The sequence below is a fragment of the Planococcus citri genome, chromosome 4, assembly GCF_950023065.1.
Source record: "Planococcus citri chromosome 4, ihPlaCitr1.1, whole genome shotgun sequence".
NCBI lineage: Eukaryota > Metazoa > Arthropoda > Insecta > Hemiptera > Pseudococcidae > Planococcus > Planococcus citri.
Window position 1 is genome coordinate 36,402,441 of NC_088680.1, and position 26,367 is coordinate 36,428,807.

Here is a 26,367-nt window from a genome sequence, read left to right on the forward strand (position 1 = left end):
ACGAGTATTTTCGAAAGCATCCAAAACAACAACCACCTACTGGAACCAGTTCTACGGGACCAGAAAACGCTGAAAATTGAGCACCTCAACAAAATATTAGTTTACAAGAAATTGCTAACCAAGATTTGGCGCATTTTGTTGTTGAAAACAATGTTCCATTTGCACACGAGCAAGGTTAAGTGAAGCCAATATAATTGTATTCTTTGAGAGTGATAACAGGTGAATTGAAAATTGAAAAAGTGTTCATTTTATTCATGTTATTTTTTAAATGTGCATTGAGATTAGTTTAATTAGATTTCATTGTAAATAGAAAATGTGGTGTCCTGTTTTTAATCGTTTTATTTTTCAAATGTATATTGTGGTTAATTTGCTCAGATTTCATTGAAACAATAGAACATGACAATATGGTGTCACCCACTGAAATTTCACCTGTTGTAAGAAATAAAAAAGGTAAAGTGATCAATAGAGCTCAAAAGCTCTTGATCATTAATCTCTTCAAAAAAGTAGTTGAAAGAAATGAATCACTGTTAAGCATCAATCAAATATGTCCATTGGTTGCCGAAGAGACCAGAATTGGACCAAGTAAATTACGTCAGGTTACATCTGAATACCAAAAAACAAATACAGTTACTTCACCGAAGCGAAAACGTAATTGTAATTTCACTAAATTCAACAATTTGGACAAGATGGAGAAAAGCAGCATCCGAGCAAGAGTTCACGAATTCTTTCGGAATAAAGAATTGCCAACTATAGATAAAGTATCACGTGCTGTTAATGATGATCCTGATCTGCCAAATTTTTCTCAAAAAACTCTGTACAGGTATACACTGGATATTCAAGTTAACCACAAGACCACAACGGCTTTGCATCAATTGCATCATGTTTTGGTACCTGCATATCATTTCTTAATTTCTATATTACAGAACTTCAAAAAAGTTGCACTTCACATATGCTTAAAGAGGCAGGAACTGTTTGTTAATGGACAAAGATGAAATAGTTTGTTAGAGAAGACATTATCTTCAAGAAATAAAGAAGCACAGAGCTGTGGGAAAAAAATTACTATCTTGATGAAACATGGTTGAATGCTAGCCACACAGTTTCTAAAGCATGGCATGATAATTCAGTAAAGTCGTCTAAAGAGGCATTCTTAAAAGGGTTAACAACTGGCATACCACATACTCCTGGAAAAGGTATTCATTATTCAATGGTCTTCTGTTTTTTTAAAAATCAAATCGTTACTTTTGAATCTGTGTTATTCTTAGGAAAACGATTAATAATTACTCATATTGGAATTGGAAATGAAGATGGTTTCGTTTATGCTGGAATGTTTGTTTTTGAATCCAATAAAACTAATGAGTATCACAAAGTGATGAATGAGGCAGTGTTTGAAGATTGGTTCAAAGATGTTTTACCTGAACTGGAACCAGGGTGTGTTATTGTGATGGACAACACACCTTATCACAGTCATCATGAAGAAAAATTTCAAACACTAGCTGCAACAAAGCTGACATTATAGGGACATGGCAAAGATGGCCGCGCCCTGGCTCCCTTATCAATTTGGAGGTAAGAAACCAAAAGCAAAAGTTTGATTGGCTGAATGAAGCTGACGTCATGTGAACGTTTAAATATCATTGGCGACAAGTTACCTCTAAATTGATAACAATAGAGTGGCAGGCTCCCAGCCATCTTTTGCCATGTCCCTATTGCTTAGCTTCTGTCTAAAAATGTTAGAGCAGATATGAGCTATTTGAAAGTAGAATTATTAGATATGGCGAAGAAAGTGAAAGCACAGCCAGTATATGTTGTAGATAAAATGGCCAGAGAATGTGGACGAACTGTTTTATGCCTGCCACCATACCACTGCGTTTTAAATCCAATTAAACTGGTATGGGCTGATGTAAAAGGATATGTGGCTTGGAGAAATAAATCATACACCTTAAAGGAAGCAAAGGAATTACTACTGGAAGGCTTGCAGCAGATGAGTTCTGAAAAATGGAAAAACTGTGTAAATCATGTAATAAAGAAAGTTGAACCTGATTTCTGGAAAGTTGATGAGTTAATGGATGAAGAAGACTACCTCATACCTGTGGAAGTACTAAATATTTCAATTTATGTTTTTATTCGTTTTTATATTATTGGTTTTCGTTTTTTTACACGTTTCTATGTTTGTTTTTGTTTTTATATTTGTTTTTGTTTCTATATTTGTTTTATTCGTTTTTATATTCGTTTCTATATTTGTTTTCGTTTTTTATGATAATTATAAGTATATTTCCATTTCATTTATTGACGTAATAATGAGATGCCGTTGACATAAACAGTTTACAAAAATTTTGTAGTTTACTTCAATGTATGTTAATTTTCAAAGTACATACTGACAATACATCTATATTCTGTCTCACAATTTATTTTTGACAAAAAAACCAACTCTCTTCAGAAAACATAACAGTGAATATGGTTTGCTTTTCATTGCTGCTTAATGTTTTTTACCTCCCCATCAGTTCCCGGAACATCACACCGCTTGGTGTATTGCGCTTGGTGTATTGCGTGGTTGCAGTTTGCACTTCTTATTTGGAACGGACTATAAATTCACAGTATAGTGTTCCATGTCGAAGAACATTAACAGACAGACTTATCCATGATTCTCTACACTGTCTTAGTGATTAGGATTACATCTATAGGTAGTACCCATAGTCTACCACCAGATGGCAGTGCTAGCTCTAAAAAAAATTTTCAGCTAGGTCACTTTGGAATTAACCTCCTCATTTACAAATTTCTTATTTTCGAGTAAGTACTTACCCAAATTTGTGTTCTGAAATTTTTTTTCTCAAATAGGTATTTCACATGAATTCCAAAAAAACGCCGAAAAATATACATTTCAGAAATTAGTGAAATAATTGTGCCTTGAAACACAGTGGTTCCAATTTTTTGATCATTATGGCAAATTTCAAAAAAAAAAAAAAAAAAAAAATGGAAAAAAATAACAAAACATCAAACTTTGTTCTTTTTTCAAGATTAACAATAATTTCAAGAAATTGGCACCACTGCGTTCCAAAAAATGCCACCAGTTTCTAAAATGGTATCTCATCTTTCGATGTTTTTAGTGTAGGTAATTAATGCGAAATATTCCAGAAGAAAACATTTTCAGATCATGTAGGTAGGTATGTATTTTCTCAAAAATAGAGGATTTGAGAATTTTCAACCTCAACCCTGAAAGTGGTCATGGATTTTTATGGCAATAGTCTAGATTAGGGCAGAACTTCAAAATACAATATTTTGGAACAGGATCACTTTCAATGGAAAAATCAGTTCAATCAGCCAAATAAAAATAAGCTTACTGCGAGGAAAAATTCCTATTCAAGTATTTGAATGTGAACTGGAAGTTACTCAACTGTATTACCTACATACATACAGTTTTATTTGTAGATCATCGATTGTAAAATATTTTCTACACACATCTCATTGTCTCGAGAAAATCCTTCAAATGGCTTCTAGTGATATTCATCTGAACTCACACATACGCCATATTGCACAGAACCACGATGTCTCGATGGCTCATGAATTCGTTATTATTGTACTTTTACACTTTCAACGTAGGTATACCACGTCGTTTAAAAATTGATTACCCATTTAAACTAAGTACATATATCTTTTAGTTTATAAAATTGACTAGCGAAGTGCAATATGTACACGTAATAAAATGTAGGCGTCATATTTTCTAAATCTCATAGGTGACTCAAGCCCACCATTATGTAAAACTCTCTTAAGCCGGGAGTACAAATACGTGACCAAACTTACGAATACATTTTATCCATACGCACGCATACTACGTATGTACATTTTCTCAAATGTATACAATATGTTTATGGCGAATATACACCATCAATACAGATCAAACTTTTCATAATAAACAAATAGGTATAATGTTATGAATTTCCACACGCATCACAACTAGCCTTATACACTCTTATATGTATTCAAAGGAAGTGAAAAACTTTTCGCAAACCAGTAAAGCATTTCAGATAGGTATTAGGTACCTGTACCAAAAAAAAGAAGAAAAAATGAAAAAAAAAAAAAATAACCCTACACAGCTTATACACATGCACCTATGCTACAAGTGTACATGGTAAAAGGCCCTTTCGCAACAGATGTTTCGCAAAAGCGCGCCGAATGTTTGAAATTTTTTTTTTTTTGGAGGAAAACGATAAAAAAATATATAAACATCTATAGCCGTGAAATCGTCGTTAAATTTTACAATCCATTTTATAAACTATAATGGAGCACACGAGAGACTGCAACTCATTCTGGCTAAATACTATACGTTTTTTATGCTACGTAGTAATGAGAATTTTCAAGACTTAGGATGAGGATAGCGCGGATAGAGTGGGGAGGGAGGAGAAAAGGCTGTACACGGGCATTAGAAATTATGATCATTTCAACAACACCGCGCGTTTTGCGTCAAACGTAACACACCGGAGCGAAAATAAATTTTCATTTAGCTTCGTAACAGCTTTTATTATGAAGGTGGGTAATCGAGGGTATTCGTATGTAAACGAAATTTAAATTAAGTCGTATAAAAGGCCGATGCAACGTGGTTTACATAAATGAAGGGGTAAAAGGCGCACCTTCTTGATTTGAAAAATAAATTTGAGGGCAGTAGTGCAGCGGGCCTTGAATTTTGGGTTTCTTTTTTCACTTCAAAAGCTGTCCACTTATTCCAATTATTGTTTCTCAACACTGATCATTGAAAGCTTATCACTTTTTCCCCTCTCTATGTGCATTACGTTCATCTTATTCAGATTTATCAACATTCTGTTACTTCTGCACAGGGACCCAAAAAATTGCAAAAAAATTACTCATTAATCAAAATTGCCAAAAAGCCACATTTTCTGGCAAAATTGCAGAAAACCCTCTTTCTAGGTAAACATTTTCATTTAGCCTTGTTTTCTTTGGTCAAAATTTTAAAAAATCAGTTATTCAAGCATTCTTCAAAATTATCAAAAAATATAAATTTTTTTTTCAGCGTTGTGAATCCCCAACTTTTTGTTAAAGCAGGAAAAGAAACTCAACTTTTGTCAAGATTGCTAGAAAGATCAGTTATAATTTGCCTCAAAGTCTCACGTCTTGCTTGCCAAAATTGCAAAAAATTTTACTTCAGTGGAAACTGTAAAAAAAAATATATGTTTTGTCAAAATGATAAAAAAAAATCGTTTTTGTGCTAGAATTAACAAAAAATCTTGCTTTTTTTTAAAATAATTACAAAATTAAACGTTTTTTGGTCAAATTCTCAGAAAGTCTTGCTTTGTTTGTCGCAAAAATCTGATTTTCTCATTAAAATTGCAAAAAAAGCAGTTTTTTATCAGCCACGAAAATGGTAAAACCTGTAAACAAGTGGATTTTTTTGGATTTCATGAAAAAAATTACGATAGTTAAAAATCCATCCAGAATTTTTGGAAATTTCTTTAAAAAAAAAAATCATGGGGAAAAAAATAAAACACGTGCTGCCAAAATTTCAGAAAATTAAATTTTACAACTGCTTATTAATTACGTACACATTACAAAAAAAATCACAATTTTCTAGAAATTTATTCACGTGTCATTTTTGCGACAGAAAGCATCACAGAAATTTGAAAAAATTCACATTCATTTTCACTTCTAAAACTTCCGTATAAAAATTTAAAATTATAACGAACATTTGGGGTTCTGCGATTGGTCACCTCCACCTTAATGAAACACATGTTCGGCAACACACGAGAACGTATTTCACGAGCATTTCCTTCAATGAAATAAGCCAGGCGCAAGAATATTGATTTTTCGCGTAGCGATGCATCTGGGTCAAATAAACTAATATTTTTCTTCACAAATGTCCTTATCACTTTAATTTTTTTAAATCAAACGCCGTGTGAAATTTCAAGTGCTCGGTTTTTCTGGTGAATCGTTAGTTTATCGAAATCTACGGTCACGGATGCAGCAGCCAGCCAACCCGCGGCCTCGAGTCGATCCAAATGCGTTGGGAGAAGTTGACCCCACGGAATATCCGGAACCGAAAGAGTCCACGCATAAGATTAGAGGAAGATCGGATATATTAGCATTACTATTTGGAGATGAGGATCACGAATTGATCGTAGTAAAATTGTTCTATTTCTTTTTCTACTCGGCTTTCGGATCTTTGTTTCCACTCATGGGAGTGTACTTCAAACAACTGGGAATGGATCCGAGTCAGTGTGGATTGCTAATCGGTTGCAGACCTTTCGTGGAGTTTTTATCGGCGCCTTTTTGGGGCAGTTATGCTGATAGGTGAGAATTTGTGCAATTTTCGGTAGTTAATTGAAACAGCATAGAATAAGTAACACTCGTGTGTACATGTACGCTACATACATTATATGGGTATTGGGTACAAGCCGATACAGCATTGAGATAGGTAGGTACCAAGAATTCACCGAAATGGAAGGTGTAAATCAATTCGTTCGTAATTTCTGAGAAATATGCTTTACAAATTAGTTAAGTAATTTTTTTGATAAAAAGTTCTTCAGGAGCAAATCACCTACGAGAATAACCGGAATGAGGAAATGCGTTCGGAGATGTTCGGATACACTCGGGATATCTTCGTTCGACTTCACGTTTTTCTCAACATAAACAAAAGATGAATGGGATAGATATTAAACACAAGATCTAGATGTGTGAGCAAATTGATAAATACATCACGTTTTCTGTTAAAATAAAAATAGGAGCTATTATTCAATATTTTCAAAAAAAAAAAAAAAAACAAGTTACTAAAAAAGTGACAAAATGTAAACCAAATATTTAACTGCACGAGAGTAGAAAAAAATCACGAAAAAATCTTGAACATTCCAAAATGAATCATTTTGATGGTTTCCAATTTTGAATTATTTACAAATTGACACATTTTGATTTAAAAAAAAAAAGACTTTTGAGCAATTTCCAACAAAAAAGCCAATATACAATTTGGAATAAAGCGAGACCTCGACGAAAAGGAAGAATTTTTTGTTCATTTTTGAAAAAAACAAGAGACATTGTGGACAATTTTTGGGGGAGAAAAACTGAAACTTTTTGAAATTTTTTGCAAAAAAACTAAAAATATTTGCAATTTTGTTTAAAATCTAGAATTTACGACAATTTTTGGAAAAAAGCAAGAAATTGACAATTTCAGCAAGAAGCATGACTTTTTGAAAATTATTACCCAACAAAAAAGTATTCACTAGGTAGTTGGCAATTTCTAGAAAGAAAACTGACTTATGGGTAATTTTTGAAAGAAAAAGTGAAAATCTTTCGCAATTTTGCTAACAATGAAGAACTTGACAATTTTAGCAAAAAGTAGCAACTTTTGAGGATATACATATTGGCAAAAAAAATACCGTTTTCTTCGCATGTTTTCCGAAAAAGTTGACTTTTTTTACAGTATTTTGGTAAAAAACAAGACGTTTCGGTAACGTTTGTTCTTGGCAACAAAAAAAAGCGAGACCTTCCAGTAATTGAACAATTTTTGGCAAAAACCAATACATTGACAAAAAGTAGGACCTTTTCTTTTTTCACAAAAAGTACAGCTTTAGGGTATTTTGAAAAAATTGAGGCTTTTTGTAATTTTTTGGAAAAAAACGACGATTTTTTTTTAGCAAGAAATAAGACTGCTTGTCAATTTTGACATGTCTGAAAGCGAGACTAAAAATTGTGGTAAAAGACAATGCTGGGCAAACGAAACAATGAAAAATAAGTGCAGCCAATTGGCAAATTGTTTTTCCCTTCAAGATGCTTGAAAAATGGAATTTTTGAAACTTTGTAAAACAAAAAACAAAAATGAAATCGAAGAACAAAAACAGAAGTCTTTGAAAACAAAATCAAAACCCAAATTTTGCAGCCCCGAAATGAAAACAAAAAATTCAAAAAACGAAAATAAAACCAAACTTGAAAGAAATTTGAAAAAAATAATATATAATTTTTTTTAAAAATTGACCAAAAAAAATTGAAAAATCGGAAAACGAGAATCTTTTTAAAAAAGAAATTGAAATTGAAAACTCAAATCTTCAACAACGAGAACAGAAAATTAAAATTTCAAAATAAAATCAAAATCAAGCACAAAAATGCAACGTCTCAAAAACAGTAACAGAAAATGGAAACCCAAAAATTAAAACAAAAAGACTACTTACTCGTATTGGTGGATAAAAAAATCCAATTCATCCAAAATTCTCCTATAGTTTCTGAAAGGAGCTCAGTTACGAGTAGATCCAAATTGAAAGTGGAAATTCAATTTACGAGTAATTCAGCACAGTTATTTTCTACGAATACGAGCAAATGTATTATTGGATGAAATGAAAAAATTCTCGAAGTAATTACAAAAGCAACTGGCCCAACAAATATCATTGCTTGCATAAATACACAGAATCATTTTTTTCCACCCCACTCCACAATGTTTACAATGCACAAAATTGACCAATTTTTGAACCTTCCTGCCGATATGGATCATACCAAGCAAGTAGCCCGAGCAAAGGGGTGCTGAAAAAAATTTCCTGTTTTAGGTGGAAAAAAGGAAAAACACTGTTGCTGGCTTCACTATCTTGTTGGATTTTATTCACGTTACCCATCGGATATCTTCAACCTCCTGCTCGCAATTGCATCAAACAATACGGCAATAAAGTGAAATTGGAACTTCCTAGCACCACGTTTTTGTTCAACGATCCCTCAAAAGATAAGGTTTTACCAACAACAGATCCGAACGATACATCCCCATCGAGTGTTTCGATCACGCAAGCAGATGTTGGAAAATCACCCCTGAAAGTGATCGATACCACAAATCCGAATGCAGAAAATTTAGTTACACCTCTGTACTCATCTGTCGTTTATAAAACTGAAGTAGGTTCCCAGAAATCTGTCTCACAGTCTCACACGCATCATCTTTCCATATTTCATTATAATTATTTTCCAGGACGTTCAAAAATCCTTTTTCCTCATGTTACTTCTAATTATAATCGGCGAATTCTTCAGTGCTCCGGCCATTACTCTGGTAGATTCTGCAGTAATTACTTTGCTCGGTGAAGATGCTGATCGTTACGGTCATCAGCGTATGTTCGGATCCGTTGGCTGGGGTTTATCGATGTTCTTTCTGGGTATCGCTCTGGATCGATCGACTGCTTTCACGAATCACCCTTGCGGTTTGCCCGGCGAAAGAGAAAAAAATTACCGAACGTGTTTCTTTGCTTTTTCCGTCCTGATGGGAGGAGCGCTAATCTCAGCTACTCAAATAGCATTCCGTTACGAAGATCCGCCAGAAACGAACGACGCGCAGAAACAACCTCTTTCCCAAGATGAAGATGATGCTATGGAGCAAGAAGTTGCCAGACAGTTGAATTTACCTTCGTTGGCATCACACACCTCTGGAGGATCTGGTCAACGAAAACAGCAAATTCCTCGGATAGAAGGTGAAGATGGCCAGACACCACCTATGGTTGGAAAGGTTGGTATTATCCGCGAATGTGATTTCTCTGTACGATTATCAAAGACTCTGTGTGATAGAAAAATATACTTTTTACAGACGAAAATATTCGCTCAAACTACCAGGGAAATGCCAGAATGGATGACCACCTTGAAACACTTTGGAAATTTGAAATACGGGTCATTTTTATTCGTGGCATGGGTCATGGGTTTTGGAATCGGATTAATATTCACGTTTCTCTTTTGGCATTTACAAGTAATTTAATCGAATACATATCATTTTTGACGAAAATAAGGATAACTTTGAATTTCAAGTTCTAATAAATGAAAAAATCCATCAGGAAGCTGGTGGTACTCCTACACTTTTTGGATTCGCCTCGATCATTAACCACATTTCCGAAATACTGGCGTATTTTTGGAGTTTTAAATTGATACGATCCGTTGGCCATATCAAAGTAAGTCGATTTTGTTACTTGGATTGCAAAGGTACCTAACAACTCTTACGTTCATTAATTTTCTCATTGCAGGTTCTCTGTCTGGCTTTATTTGGTAATGTACTCAGATTTTTGTACGTATCAATCTTAACGAAACCGTGGCTCGTTTTACCATTCGAATTAATGCAAGGTAAATAATCCGATAGACGCTTTTTGAAAAAATGTAATAATTATCTGTAGACCAATTTTATCTACGAACAAAATAGGTATAACCCACGCTGCAGTTTGGGCCGCCTGTTGTTCGTACATAGCTCACAATACACCCCCTGAATTACGAAATTCAGCTCAGGGTGTACTCCAAGGGATACATCATGGATTAGGTCGCGGCTGTGGAGCCATAATTGGAGGGTTTTTCGTCAGAAGCTACGGTATGTGCAGAAATAATTACTAGAACTGGTTCTCATTTACCTTTTTGGCGAATTTTTGCAAAAAAAAAAAAGAAAAAAAGATTTGGATAGAAAAAATAAATTGATGTTTGCCACTTCACTTTGACATTTTTCTGGATTTTAATTAAAAATTGGGGGTCCCGCACTCCCCCTCCTTCTCCAACAAATTAGGATCCCAATCCGAAAATTATTTCGTTGAAAAACTTTTTTTTTCAAGTTTTTCGAATATATTTTTTCCAAATTTTCAGAAGCTAGTTTCCATTTTTCAAAATTCTCCTGTGGTAAAAAGTTGAGCTTTATCTCGAGAGCTCAGTAATGAGCACTCTTAATTTTGATTACTGACCTCGAATTTCCTTTTTTTACTCTCCAAAATATCTATAACAGATTTCCTTCAAGTTGGCAGTTTGAAATTTCGTTCTGTATCTCACCAAAAATTGAGGAATAACATTTTATTATTGTCACACCTGAAAATTTGATTTTTTTTCAAAAAACCAAAAACAGAAATTTATTGTGATATGTATTTTTTACTCCTTTAAATATTTACTTACTGCTAGTTTGTTAAATTGTTATGATCGTTGAAATTATAGGTTCTCCAGCAACTTTCCGAGGTTATGGTATTTTCTGCGCTCTGGTTCTTGCAGCGTTCATATTCATCAATTTTTACAGAAAAGATACTGGATTTGTCTCAGACTTGCCCATGAGTGAAGATCCACATCAGGTAAATTATTTCATCTCAGAATTTAAAAAAAGCGTTGCTTCTAAAGCTGAATTTTTACGTCAACACCAAAGGTCGATGGACATATTTTTATGAAAGATGGTTTTAGGTGGGTCGTTCATCGATTCGGTCAGACCCCCATGGGCTAGTTTGCATGCTTTGCCCTTTTGGGCTCGCTTTCTTGAATTGTTTTTTACTAGCTTCATGCAGGTGGCTCTGAAAGAGAAATTCAAAGTACCCATGGTATACATTCTTGTGAAGGGTTTGAATGGACAAGTACTGAGCTCCGCTATAAAGAGGTGTCTAACTAACAAAGCATGAAATTGGAGTAATGATTCATGCAATTACTTTTGATTGTGCCGCTCGACAATATATCTCGAGTGTCAAATATCATGGATTCGATTTAATGGATGTTTCAAATCTGGAGTGTAATAAAAAATCAGAATCAGTCAAAAAAGGCGCGAAAATATACTTTTCTGCAGCTGAAAAGGGGTGGAGAGGATAAAAATTCAACAGTCCAAGCCTCTAAAAAGCACAACCATCTGGAGCACTCATTGTCAGATGTACATGTCTAATTTCAGCTGTCAAGGTCAATTGGGATGGACAGGGGGTGTGACACAAGATTTCACAAGGTCACAAAAACATGAAAATATAGTTTTTCTTTTTTCTTCAATTATTGCTTCCTGGACGAATTTTCAGCCAAGGTCATTCCCACTTCAAAGGCAACTCAAGTCAAAATATCATATTTGAGCGCATTTTGTAGAAATGCTTTTGGCTGAGATGACCTTAAGTTACAGTTCGGTAAAAAAATCAATGAATATGGACTTCTACGACCCCAAAACGGATTTTGTGAGTGGTATGGTCCCACTTCTACTCCTGGAATCATGATAGACCATACATAAACCATACATGCCCTTTGTTTCAAGCAAAATCAGATTAAAAATGATAGAATGTTCTGCCTACATCATGGGGTTTGTTGAATTTTCAGGTCATGGAGGAGAGCATTCATCTTGCCCCTCATGGAGTTCCCAGTAACCCAATACCCCGTGTATTGTCGAGCTCCAAATTACCAGATTTATCCAACGAAGGCCAAAGTTACGGTACTACTAATCATACACCATCTAATAATCTGCATCCTGATTCAGGTTTGTCATTATGATTTTTTGAAAGTCTGAATTTTCATGTGACTCAAAATTGAATACCAACTACCAATCTAGATTTCCCTATTCATGGATTAAATGTATTTTAACACAGGTCGAGGTGCGACAAATCCATTTTTACAACATAATGATACAAATTACCAACACAATCAAACGTACTCGCATGAAACAGAAACAAAGATTTTGGATATTGTCAAAAATTACGACGTAAGTTGTGCACTTCGAATCAAATCCATCACTGCATGTTTGATTATAAAATAGGTATTATACGCTTATTCGATCATTGGATAACTTTTTATAGATCATGTCGCAAATGAATGATAAAATGAACGACGAATGGATGGATAAACAACCTCTCACCAGTATTCATATACAACAACCCCATAATGTCATTAAAGCATATGACTGGTAAACTTATTTTCCATTTTCAAATTCATTCATAGCACTGAGAGAGATTCTACTACGTATTATGTACGTATTGATCGATGATTTACAGGTAAAAATAGATCGGAATCAGCGTTCGATATTTTATCTGCGATAATATCCAACATTCGTTCGAATTTTCTCCACATACAGTTTAAATTAAACATATCAGTAGTTCTATTTCGTTATATTATTTAAGTTTATTCCTCATAGATACTCGTATTTATAAATTATTTCATGTTTGTAAAAAAAAAAGTTAATCCTTTGCAAACTCGTTATGCTCTATGTAAATAGGTAGGCTAGGTAGATATGTACTAATAATTTGTAATGAAAATTAAAGCATCATGCTAAAAAAAAAGTTACCTGTAACCGAATACGTTTTGTATCGGGTACAACACAAATTCATTTTTATACAAGTCTGAATTTTGTAATAATAAAATTCACCTATCTAAAATTTTATTTCATACATTTGAGGGGTACGTTCAAAGGGCAACTATAGTTCCTGAAATTAACGAGAGGCTGAAACAACATTATGGGAATCGAATTTGGGTGGTTAAAATTAAATTCGGATGATTTTAATAATTAAAAAAAATTTAATATTGTACCTACATACGAGCTGATAAAAAAATTCAATTGAACAAATTTTCTCAATTTGGACCTAGATTGTTTTTTAAACGTACCCCTCACTCAATTTATTTTTGTAAATACTTTTAAAACGCCAATTTATCAACTTATCGTCTACCCTTCTTTAGCTAAGTATTTAACAATGTTATGTATTTTAAAAAACAAATAAATTTGTTTGTTCGTTCGTTCGTTCATTCCTTTCAGTAATCTTTCTTTCCTATTTATTAACACCATAGATCAATCAACGTACATAGATAACCAGCCTCAAAGCAGAAAAACTGTCAATTTGCTCTTACGACTAGTCAATGTTCAAAAACATAATTACGCAGGTAGCGCAAGCGTCAGGACATCAGGATAACCTTGGATATCCAATTCAAATGTCAAAAGTATTCACTATGCTCCACTGTCCTCCTCCACGAGGAATGCGCAATGTACATTTTCTGAAAGTGCGCGGTAGCCTTTAGATGTACATATTTCTTCTCGTTGAGATTTGGGAACAAAAATTGAAGTCATTGTACTACATTATTAATGAAAAAAATAATCCAAAAATTTTATATCACAATTCTTCAGAAGTAGGGCCTTGAGGAAGAAAAAAATTCTTGGGTCAAAGGACTAGTTTCATTGATTGATCTCAACGTTTTCTTCAAAAATGCAGGGCTCGTATAAAATTTTTTCCAAAAAAAAGGTCACTTCATTAAACAAAAAAGCTCGAACATTTTACTGAAGACAAATATGTATTTCAAAAAAAGAAACAAAAAAAACACAGACCATCACAAATTTAAATATTCGATTTTCAAATTTCAGAAAGTACGCGAGACTTTTAGACAATTTCTGACAACAAACGTCAATTTTTGGTGAAGCAAAGCGAAATGTTGATAATTTTAACCAAGGGAATGACTTTTTGGCAATTTATAGCAAAAAACAAAACTAATGGGTAATTTTTGAATAAGAAATGAAAATCTCCGGCAATTCCTACGAATTTTTTCTGAAAGCAAAAATTTCACAATTAAAGTGGGAATTAAGTAAGTATAAGCAGAAAGTTTCATTTTTTTTTACAATTTTTTTTTTAATGAGATTTTTTACAATTACCTACATAATAGGCAAAAGAACGACACTTTTTTGTAATCTTTGACAATTTTAGGTAAAAGAAATCTTTTGCTATGCATTTTTGGCAGAAAGTGAGACTTGGGACAATTTCAGCAAAAGGTAAGTGCTTTGAAACAATTTTTGAAAATTTGTACAAAAAAACAGTAACCAGTAAATTTAGAAACCCAATTGCGAGAAAAGTAGCCAAAAGTTACTTTTAGTAACTCAAGTCACTAGTACCGAGTACCTACCCGAGTACGAGCACTGGAAATGGGACCAAAGAAGAACGAGTTCAATATCCGCATATTGAAATTTAACTCATTGCTCTGACTGCTGTTTGCAATTTTTTTTCACCTTCCTTAGTTTCCTAATCAACGATATTTTTGATCAACGCTTGTGCTGTAATATTGAATTCAGAAAATTTTTAGTTTTTGAAAAAGTACCTACTCAAATACTCAAGTACATACATGAATTTTCAATTTTTTTACAAAATTTCAATCAACAGCACAAAACTCGCTCATCAGAGAAGGTGGATATTTAAATTAACGAAACATCTGTTTTCGCCTCAAATTCAATTCAACGCACACTCTTCTTCTCGCACGATGTATTTGGTTGCCTACCATTCATTTCATAGGAACCCTAACCCAATGATTTTTATACTTCTTCAGAATTCGAACACTGTCGTTTCCAGCTGTGGTAAGTAGACTAGTGATTTAAGCTGGAGCTGTACTGCTTTTCCAAGACTCAAGTTAGATAATGTGTTGGGTAAAAATGGGGCAACTTCCAGCAGCTAATCGAATATGGAATTACTGCGACGAGAAATTCTTGCAGGCAACGAACACGTGTTTCTTCTGATGAAAGTGAACTTATGAAAAATTGAACGTTAGCTTTACTTTCGAGGCATTAATGCATAATCTATTCAGTGATGAATACAACACCACTCACCTCATATTTTAATATCCTGAAATATTACCAGGAAAAGGAACTGAGAACTATATATTTTAGTTGTTTACATTTCACCAGTACATACATAATTTTGCATCGGATTAGGGACTAGGGTACAAGATGAATTTCAAATTTGGAAACAAGATTAGTTTTATGCGGCTGGTACATACATATTTTTGATGTGATGGCAAAACGAAGCGACGAAGTGAAAATAACAAATTCTCGGGCGAATTATTAAAATACGCGATGAAGCCGAAACGCGGCGTGAGGTGGGTGCAGCTCGAGTCGAGATGAGTCTGCGTAACCGAAACTGACACATGTAAAGAACGTGGTGCTGGAGACGTAGACTGAGAAAACAAGATGACGGGTACCTACTCGAAAAAGCAGAAGAGAAATCAGGCTAGAGAGATGTATCCCGCATCCGAGTAACCCAGGGAGTAAGCTGGGCATAGAGGGAATACGAGAAAAAAATTGGGGGAAAAACAGAAACGAATCATATTAAAATGCCAAGATGAGTTGTAAACTTATTAAACTTGTCGAGTCGCGTTTTATGTCGGAGTCGTATAGTCGTTATTTTTTCCCCTGTTGTGTTTTGGGTACACACTGTTACACAGTACGGTTTGGAAAATGCCTGTTGCGTTATAGAAAAGGTTTTCCTAAAGGGTTACCAGCGACGTGTGCGTGAAACAGAAGGGGAGACGGATTTCGTGCCTTTTCGACCGATTAATGTTCTCGCCTTACGACGTATATGGAATACATACTTTTCAAATGTAGTTGTATAGGAAAGAACTCTACTTAAGGGCACTTATTTGAAAATAATTTTCGTTCTTGTTCAACAACAACGAATTAATTTACAGCACTTTTTTATCAAGAAGTTAAATGTCAAGTCACAACGAATGCCTGTGATTTCTGGTTATAAGCCTGCTAATGCAAGAGCATGAGGAAACAGCCTTTGCCCGAGTTGGAAAGAAATCTCGTCGTTAACTGGAAGTAGTTTTCGTACATTTTGTAGTTAATTTTGTACGCACGCGACAATATTTATTTTTTCATTTTACACCACTCGAATAGGTAATTTATCACCAATTTACCACTCCAGGAGGTGTTTTGGTCAAATTTGCCTGCTAATTGTAAACGTGAAGGTATAACAAAATATGGAAGCAAGCTTTTTTTCAAGGTTAGTTCTTGTTACTGCTAACACTTTGTTTGAAAGATTGGTCCTCGTAAGTCAGAAATAAAGTATTTGAAGTTGAAATCAACGTATTTCCAAAATGCTACTCAATGAATAGACCGGGATCATGATACCAGCCAGACAATCTTCAGAAAATATTTCTCGAATTTCATCACTGAAATGAGAAAAATTTTCAATGATAAAAATTTCGACTCAACCTGCAAAATGTTCAAAACTGAAAAATTTCAAACTCTGAAGAATGAAATTGAATGACAAACTTTTCAAGTGTTGTTTAATGTTTCGATTTTTGACGAATTTTTGAAAATTCAAATACCTACTTGAACCATTTTTTGTGAAAAAAAAATACCAAAATTTGATAAAATTGAGGTTTGTTTGCATTTCTGATTGTTAATCTCTTGAATCCATTTTTGGAGCTTCTTTCAGCACATTTCTACATAGATTGTCCAGTTTTAGAAAAATTGCGAAAAGAAACCGAAATAAAATTTAGCATAATTATTTTCATCGCAGGAAAATATAAAAATCTGCTGGAAGCTCTAAAAGAGTTCAAAACCGCCATCAATTGATTTGAATAGAGGCAAAAATAAGATTTGAAGCCAGCCTCAAGTATATCTCAATTTGACCAAATTTCAAATTTTCAATAAAAAATCAGTCAATTTTTAAAATTTCTTCAAATTTATCAAAACTTAATAAATGAAATTCAGTGATTGAAATTTGTCCTGGTGGTGTAATTTTGTGTTTTTTTTCTCAATTTTTTCCAGAATGGAGCCCAAATCTGAATTTACCGAACAAGAAGTGATAAACGGAATTGAAGCAATTAATGAGAACGAAAGCGACATCATCAATAAAAAACCGAATACGAAAAGCAAAATTTACATGACTAATTCAATGATACCTTCACCTTCAAAATCCAAATCCGATTCTCGAAATGACTTGAAAGGGGAAAGAATCGCATTTTATCGCAAATCGGAGAGGTGTTGTAGCGTCGCGTTACTCATCGTCTGCTTATTTCGGCTCGTCAAAGCAGCGAGCTACTTTATCTCTATGCGAAAATGTATGTAGAACACGATGAGATAACCGATTAAGTGGTTATCAAAACCTTTAAAAATTAAATTGAAAATTAAGTGGTTATCAAAACCTTTAAAAATTAAATTGAAAAACTCATAATAAAAAAATCTAAAAATGAAACGTTCAATAATTCTGAAAATCAAATGACATTTTCGAAAATAAAATCAATAACTGAAAACAAAATTTTATTACCCATCGAGGTCAAAAATCAAAAATCAAATTGAAAATTCTGAAAACAAAATCAAAAATTGAAAACAAGATAAGACAACAAAATTGAAATCAACAACTAAAAATAACCTTAGAAGCCGAAAATGAAATTTCAAATCATGAAAATTGGGTGAAAAACTGAAAATAAAAAACTGAGAATTTTGAAAATGAAAATTCTGAAATCGAAACCAAACGCTTAAAATGAAAAAAAAAACTATAGTAGTACTGAAAATTTAAAATAATTCAAAAAACCGAGACGAATGAAATTCAAAATTCTGAAAATGAAATGAAAAAGTGAAATTTTAATTTGAAACCAAAAATAAAAGTCAATATAGCCGAAAATGAAGTATGTATAAAATTCTGAAAATTTGATCAAGAACTGAAAATGAACTCTAAGAATTTATCAAATTCGAAATATCTGAAAATAGGTACGTAATTTCAAAAGCTGAAAATGAAAATTTACAAACAAATCAAAAATAAAATAAGTAACTAAAAATTAAAAACTTGGAAATTGAACTCATGAACTAATTAAAAACTGAAAATAAGAAATTCAAAATCGAAAATTACAATTTTGAAAATTGAATAAAAAAATAAAAATATGAAAATTAAAAACTAAAAATTAAGTTAAAAACCGAAAATAAAAATAAAATTTCTAAAAATTTTATAAAAAAACTGAAAATAAGTCAAACTATAGGTAGCCATAAGCATAGCTCATTATTAGCTACAAAACGTGTGCATAGCAGTTCGTTTTTTTAGAATTTCAATTAGGTATTTATTTCAAGTTGATTAAATGATTATTCGCTTCATTTGCGATCGGGTCATTCTGTTTGCGAGTGGATCGCTTCATTAACATGTTGGTCACTTCCTTCGCGGGTTTATTTAAAAAATGAAAAATTAATACGTAGGTATTATGGTTATTTGTCGAAAAAATTAATTCAAAATCACTCAAAAAAATTTATTCAGAATAATTCAAAGAATTTATTTGCAATTCCCTTCCCCCAAAAAAGATTTGATTTCAACAGCGCTTCAAACACTTACGTAAATATTTTGAAATTAGTACAAAAACATTCCCCAAAATGAGGGGAGGGGGAGAGGACCGATTGCATCAAGTATACGAAAGGAATAGAATACGTATGGAAGACAAGTACAGTACAACAAAAATTGTCACTAAAAAAACGCTTCCAAGTCCCAACAGTTCTTACAAACTCTCTAGATTGAAAAAACCATCCCTAGAATTATTCTAAAGCGGCGTCTTTGCAAAACTTACTGAATGACAGTGAGAGGTTTGGCTCATATTTCAGACCATTTCAATAGCAAAATGTCCTCCGACGACACCTTCACATCTATAATTTACATGTAAAAAACATTTTTCGGTGATAATAAAATGATAATCGAGTCTTAATTTGTTTGTTTAGTTGGTCACACGTGCATCATCATTTTTCAGCACTGTGCACTGTGATGTACCTCTACCTACGTATAGTGGTATAAGTATCTTTACAGTAGGTAAGGTAGGTACACAAAACAGTTATCATTTATTAAACGAATGTTTTTTCGGTCATTTTTAACGGTATAATTTTTTTCTGCTACGATGTTTTTATGACTATTCAAGATTTACTTTGTGCAATTGTAAATCACGAATCATTTCCCCTCTAACCTTGAAAACATCGCTGATTTTGGGTATAAATACAAACAACGCTTTCATTAATTTTACGTTCTACATATATTATAGTAATAACAATTTTCAATTTGTAGTCTCGGGTTCACTATTATTTTCGTGTGCCATCATGACTTCGAAATTATACGTTTTACTAGGGATTTTGGTGGTTTTCACGCCACCGACTAGTCCTTCTACACCAGTGACAAGTCCGAATCCTCCAACTGCTGGTACACCATCTGCTGGATTCGTGAGTACAAATTACAATATCATGAAATTCGCCTAATTTGACTTCCTTTTTGAGCTTAAATTAGCAAATTACTTTTATTGTTGCTCCATCTTCGGACAACTTGGCTATATTCGAAAATTAGTCACATCAATTTTAGCCCGCAATTTAGGTACATTATTACTCAAAGTGTAACGTTTCCAGATTCCCGCTGACAAATATCCTAACGCCAGAAGAGACGAATCAGTAGAGGACACATATCCAGGTGGCGTCAAGGTGCGTGCGGTAGCAATTTTTTCATAATTTCGAAAATCATCGGTGAAAAACAAATAAACACGTACAATTTTACTATCTCCAGATCAAGGATCCGTACCAATGGTTAGAAAATCCCGATAGCTCCGAAACAAAGAAATTCATCGAGGAAGAAATGGCCATTACCAAACCCTACTTGGAGAAAAGTCCATTCCGTGCAGAATTACACGCTCGTTACACAGAATTGAGTAACTATTCAAAGTTGAAAGGTCCGTTTCAGGAAGGCAAATATTTCTACTCATTCCGGAATACTGGTTTACAGAATCAAGAGTAAGTGATTGAATTCGGTGACACATATTTAGAGAAGTTGAGGTGTTGAGGTGTTGAACTACATAAATTACATTTCGTTCATTGGAATCTCACATATTAGTCATATTAAGTATTTAATACCTACAATCTACATATGTGAAGTTTTACAACTACGTCTTGTAGGGCTGGGGTGAAATAAAAATTAATAAGAGAATTTCTGCAACCTACCAACTTTCCACTCTGATTAAACTGCTAAGCTACTTTTGCACACCAGGGTAACATGAATATCAGCATCAGTCGACTGTTTCGCATTTTTCCCAGTCCCTTTTTCGCAGATGAAGAAAAATATACCCATTTAAGAACACCAAATCCACATTTTTTGCCACTTTGCCTCAATACTTTTTTGATATTTCAGCGTGCTTTTCAAATCAGATTCATTTAAAGATGAAGGTAAAGTGTTTCTTGACGTGAATAAACTCAGCAAAGATGGCACCGTTGCGATAGGTACCTATGAATTCAGCAATGACGGAAATCTTTTCGCATATTTATTGGGTTCCGGTGGATCTGACTGGAAAACGGTGCACTTCATGGATGTGGAAAAAGGTTGCAGCATGAATACCGTAAACTCGAATGATTTCTCGCAAATAATTTCTGGTTTTTAATCCGCATATAGGCACTGATCTCAATGACAAGTTGGAGAAAGTTAAATATTCAAATCTACAGTTTTCAAAAGATGGCAAAGGAGTGTTTTACTCGGTAACATAATCATACCTAATATGAAAACTACTAAAATAAAATAATACGAAGATCCGAGTAATTCACAGGTGTGTTGACATTTTAGGCATTTCTCGATGAAAAAAAATCTCACAATGATGCGGATAAAAATCAAAAAATTTATTATCACTTGCTCGGGACCGAACAGAGCAAAGACTTGCTGATGGCAGAATTTCCAGATAACCCCGATTACTTCGTGTATGTACATATTTCCCACCTAGGTACACAAGTGTTCAACTCAAACTGAGTCGTAGTTCATTCAAAAAGTACTATTTCAGAAGTCCCATTGTGAGTGATTGCGGTAAATACCTGATTGTGGATGTGGATGACGGCGGTAGCAATCATTTGATTTACATAGCGGATATAAGTAAAGAAATCACAGCCAAGCCACAACTTAAACCAATAATCACAAAAATGGAAAAGAGTTACTTTGTACGCTGCTTTTGGCCATTTCATTTCTAATACCTATACTTCATTTCGATGACAATACTTTTAAACATTTCAAACTTTTTTTGTTACAGTTTGTCGGCAACAACGAAAACCAATTCATTTTCCAAACTAATAAAGACGCCGATAACTTCAAACTAATTGTGATCGATATTACAAATCCCGATCCTGGAGCGTGGAAAGACCTCATACCTGAAGATAAAAAGTATAGCATGGATTGGGCCGGCGCAGCATACGATAATTATTTGGTGTTAGGCTATATCGAAGACGTTAAAGTACGTACCTCCACCTACAAAATACTCGAGACTCGTGTTCTACAAAGCTCTTACTTATACTCTACTCAAATATATTTTTGATATCTCATATACAGAGTGTTGTTCAACTACACGACATGAAAACTGGTAAAATGATCAAAAAATTCCCGTTGGAAGTTGGTACAGTTGCATATGAATCGATTTTTGGTGGTAGAAGAACTCCTCACGTGTTTTTCAACTTCGTATCATTCCTGACACCCGGAATCACTTATCATTTTGATTTATCAAAACCACCATTCGACCTTGAGGTATTTTTTAGAAAACTATCTGTTTATGTCATCATTAATGAACACTTAAACTCAATGCAGAAAATGTTTCGCATCAATTGAATTTAGGTTATAAATGAAATCAAATTGAAGAATTTTGATCGCGAAAAATTCACTGTGGAGCAACTATTCTACCCGAGTAAAGATGGAACCAAAGTACCCATGTATTGCGTTCATAAAAAGGTATAGGTAGATACTTATATTTTAATTCAATTGGAAGTTTCACTATCAACAGCATCAACACGAGCTTACTAGTTTTCTGATGCAGGACTTGGAAAAAAATGGAAACAATTTCGCATTCATGTATGCTTACGGTATCTATGGTGTCAGCAATTTGCCATATTTTGCAGTCAATCGTTTGGTAGTGATAAGCAATTTTGATGGCGTACATTGCATGGCAAATATCAGAGGAGGAGGGTAAGTTTAAAAAATCTTTCTATTTAAATTCTACCTTAGTCCTGCACAGTGTGGTTAAAAAAGTTAGCTTAGTTGGTAGATGCGTCAAACACAGTTAGCTACAAATATTATTTGAACTAGCTCAAGTTATACACGTTATTGATAGTACTTCTTAATGCAGATAACGTATGTAATTGTCGAACAAACATTCCAACTTACAGTTAAAATAGTGAAAGTGATACTATAACAGCAGTTAGGTGTATTAAATTCTTATCAGAAATGATTGATGAGTCACTAAAATACATACCTAGATGAGACCCTTTTACCCTTACCCTACATACTAGCGATCCAAAGATGGTTATGAACCTATCGTATTGCAGTCAGCTGCAGTTATGAGTAGTTTGTTAGTATCGTGACGTTAGATTAGCCGATAGCTCAGATCGTTATCCAACAATTTCAACTAAGTACGCCATGCAGGACTCTGGTACCTGTACCATACGTACATACAAGCAAATGAAATGTCACATTTTTGTGATAAGACAACTCCATCGATGTTCTGTTTTATAGGGAATATGGTGAGAAGTGGCATCAAGAAGGGTCGCTGGAGAATAAACAACACTCCTATGATGATTTTCAAGCCGGTGCTGAATACTTGATCAAGGAGAAATACACGAATAGTAAATTGCTAGCCATAAATGGAGGAACAGGTGGTGGTGTTATAGTGGCTGTCTGCCTCAACCAGAGGCCAGATTTGTTCGGTGTTGTAGTCGCCAATGCAGGGTAAGTGTGCCCAAGTTTGCGCGCTTCTCAAGATTTCGCAGTAACGATTTCAACATTGACAACACCCTGAATTGAAATAAAGAGTCAAAATGACTATACTTGAGGCGTTATGGTGATATACACGTGTTGTCAACTGACGAGCAAAAAACTTTTTTTTTCAATTTTTCTTATAATTTTTTCAATATGCCATTAGAGATGTAAATAAGCAATTTTTCAAATTCGTCATTGTCTGAGGATTATTCTAAGCACATATTCAGCTAGGGAGAAATGGGTGTGATGCGATGCTGCAAATGCCAAAAAGGGGTTCCATTTCCGATGTAAGTCACTCGGAAAACGATACTGACGAATTTTTATGTTTTTTACTGGTGCGCAATCCTGGTCAGGCATATGCCCAAGTTTGCGCATTTGATTGGGGGGGGGGGGTTGGTCAAAATCTCAAAAACTAAATCGTTAAAAATAGTATATTACACAACGAGGGCCGAAAAAGTGAAGTAATTTTTCCTGAACGAGGGTGGAAAGTACTTATTTTTACATCCGAGCGATTCTCGCGAGGTTGGAAAAGTAGTACTTTTCACCCCTAGATAGGAAAAGTTTATTTCTGGCTCAAATCATAGCCAAACGTCTGACGAACTTTCTGTACAAATTTCAAAATTCTAGCTCAATTTCATAAAAAGTTGCGAATGTTCAAAAACTAGGTGCGCAAACTTGGACACACCCTACCGTTAGTTATACTTATTCTTACAAAGAATTAATTCTCAAGCAATGTATTTTGTTGGTTGCAGTACTCTGGATTTATTGAGATATGACAAATTCACTAGCGGTGTTTCCTTTGCACCTGAGTACGGTTTACCATCTGATCCAAAAATGTTTCCCATTTTGCGTAAATACTCTCCTCTGCATAATATTCATATTCCTGAAGCTGGTGTAAGTTTGCTCATCTTGATTACCTTTATGCTTTTTAGCGGTACACAATACACATACCTACGTGAAGTTCATTCTATGTTCCTTTTTTTTCGTCTTTAGTACCCTGCCACCATGGTGGCAACTTCTGATAATGACGATACAGTTCCACCTCTACACTCTTTAAAATTTATAGCAACGTTGCAATATGAAGCTAAGAAACATCCCAATCAGGTAAAAAAATTTCAAACCCACACATCTACATAGGTAATCAGGGATGATTGCCTGTAAGCACATTCGTCCTTGAAATTTGAATATTTTTCAAGTACCTACATATATTTTTAAAAAAAATGAATGAATGAATAAATAAACGAAACAGTTGTTTTAATAATCCTTCACAAAAAAAAGAGAGAGAAGATGACAGATTATTTTCAACCTCATTGATTTATATTATTCAAAATAGAGGACGAACACAGGATAATTCGCATTTTTTTAAATTTCATTTTCAGAAAAATCCATTCATACTCAAAGTTGAAACTAATGCCGGTCATGGTTATGGCACACCATTACAAAAACAGGTACCATAATTCAGAGCAGATTTTCATCGAGTCTGAATTCTCTATTTTAAAATGGATTGTTTTTTTGATGTTACAGATTGAAGATAGCGTAGATACAATGAGTTTTATCGTAATCAACACTGGAATTCAGTTTCATCCATTCGTTAGTCAGTAATGTGCAATAACTGTGTATCGTAGTTTAGTTGTTGGAGGGGATTTTCATTTCCAACTCTCGATAACCATGTACAGAGTAATAAGAGTACCTAAATGTTGTCAATTACATTTCATTTTATGTTGAGAAACATTGGTTTTATTTTCCTTCTTAGTTTTCCAGGCAACGAAGTTGTCAAAAAATGGTTTTTATGGTTCTGCTTGAATTATTCGTTTGTATTGAGAAAAACGTTATCAAGCACTGATAATAAAATCAAAAAATGTACCAAATTCGATAACATTGAAAATGATTTCAAAAGCTGAGAATGAAAATTTCCAAATCAAAATCAAGAATAAAATAAGAAACTGAAAATTCATAAAATATGATCACGAACTAAAAAAATAAATTATGTTCATTTGTAAGAAAACTCAATTCAAAATCACTCGAAAAAATTCATTTAAAATAATTTCAAGTATTCATTTGCAATGACCCCCATTCATTTTTAAATACCACTCCTCACAAGGGGAAATGTCGGGGAACCATTTCGGGGTTCTCTAATCAATTCCCTTCTGTCCGGTTCAAATATTTCAGGAGCTAAAAATCTTTTTTTGATTTTTGACGAATTTTTGAAAACTTGAATTTTGGAAAAAAAAATGAGAAAATCAAAATTTCACCAAATTGATGTAAAAAGTTAAAATTTGATATTTACCCTATTTATGAAGTCCCGAGTCAATTGATGATACATCTAAGCCTCCAACGAATTTCGATTTTTCAATATTTTTTTCTGAAGTACCTACTGAAAAAATTTTGGACTTGAATTGTCACAAAAAGACCATGAAAATATGTGTAAAAATCATTCGAAAAGGTCACAAAGACGCAGGTAAATTCAAATTGACAGTTGCTGAATTTCAGTATTTTTTTTTTTTTTTTTGAAAATATGAGAATCTGAAAATCTGCTGGAGGCTCCAGGACGTTGTGAAACAATCACCGAATCCGCCCTCGGGTGCTTGAAAATAGGATACAAATCGCATTTCAGCTTTTTACATCAATTTGGAGAAATTCTGTTTTTTTCCTATTTTGGGTCCGAATTCAAGTGAAAAATGAATTTCAGCAACTGAAATTTTGTCTGATGGTATATTTTGGGTTCCTCTGTCCATCTTTTGTCCGGTTCAAAAATGTTGATCCAGTTTGGATCCTACGTGCTCTCCAATAGGGTATCTCATCTTATTTTCAAGTTTGAGATTTTTTGCTCCCACCCACCCTCCCAAAGTTGTTCCATAGGTGAAAAAAATAATTCCCGAATTTTATTTTTTGCCATCAGTGAAAAAAAAAGTGATGCCAGATTTCCCCCCCCCCCTCATTTTTCTAAAAAATTGAAAAATTGAAAATGATGCAAAATTTTTTCATTTTTGATTTTGTTTTGATTCTACTCCATCCCAATATTTCCCGTTTGAACCAAACCGGCCCGCAAAATTTATCATCTTCTTCCCTGTGAAAAAACAATGAAAACTGTGAGGGGGTTCAAATTTTCTATTTCGCTATACACACATCTAGCATAGTAAAACATCGATGCTTTCGTTTTGTTATGATTATTTAATGTTTC

The 26,367-nt window shown here is 33.8% G+C and overlaps 2 protein-coding genes across 2 annotated transcripts; both read left to right on the top strand.

Annotated features, from left to right (window-relative positions):
• Positions 1-5,806: 5,806 nt before the first annotated feature.
• LOC135843018 (major facilitator superfamily domain-containing protein 6-like) lies at positions 5,807-13,430 on the top strand. Its single transcript, XM_065360740.1, has 12 exons — positions 5,807-6,294; positions 8,532-8,865; positions 8,939-9,466; positions 9,545-9,700; positions 9,786-9,899; positions 9,972-10,068; positions 10,145-10,306; positions 10,912-11,042; positions 12,028-12,184; positions 12,294-12,406; positions 12,501-12,607; positions 12,696-13,430. Exons 1-12 carry the CDS (start codon positions 5,963-5,965, stop codon positions 12,697-12,699), a joined length of 2,235 nt encoding a protein of 744 aa, XP_065216812.1. The 5' UTR covers positions 5,807-5,962; the 3' UTR covers positions 12,700-13,430.
• Positions 13,431-19,522: 6,092 nt separating this feature from the next.
• LOC135845160 (prolyl endopeptidase-like) lies at positions 19,523-22,401 on the top strand. Its single transcript, XM_065363624.1, has 8 exons — positions 19,523-19,642; positions 19,823-19,894; positions 19,977-20,200; positions 20,595-20,799; positions 21,475-21,675; positions 21,771-21,962; positions 22,050-22,163; positions 22,216-22,401. Exons 1-8 carry the CDS (start codon positions 19,523-19,525, stop codon positions 22,399-22,401), a joined length of 1,314 nt encoding a protein of 437 aa, XP_065219696.1.
• The last annotated feature ends 3,966 nt before the right edge of the window (positions 22,402-26,367 follow it).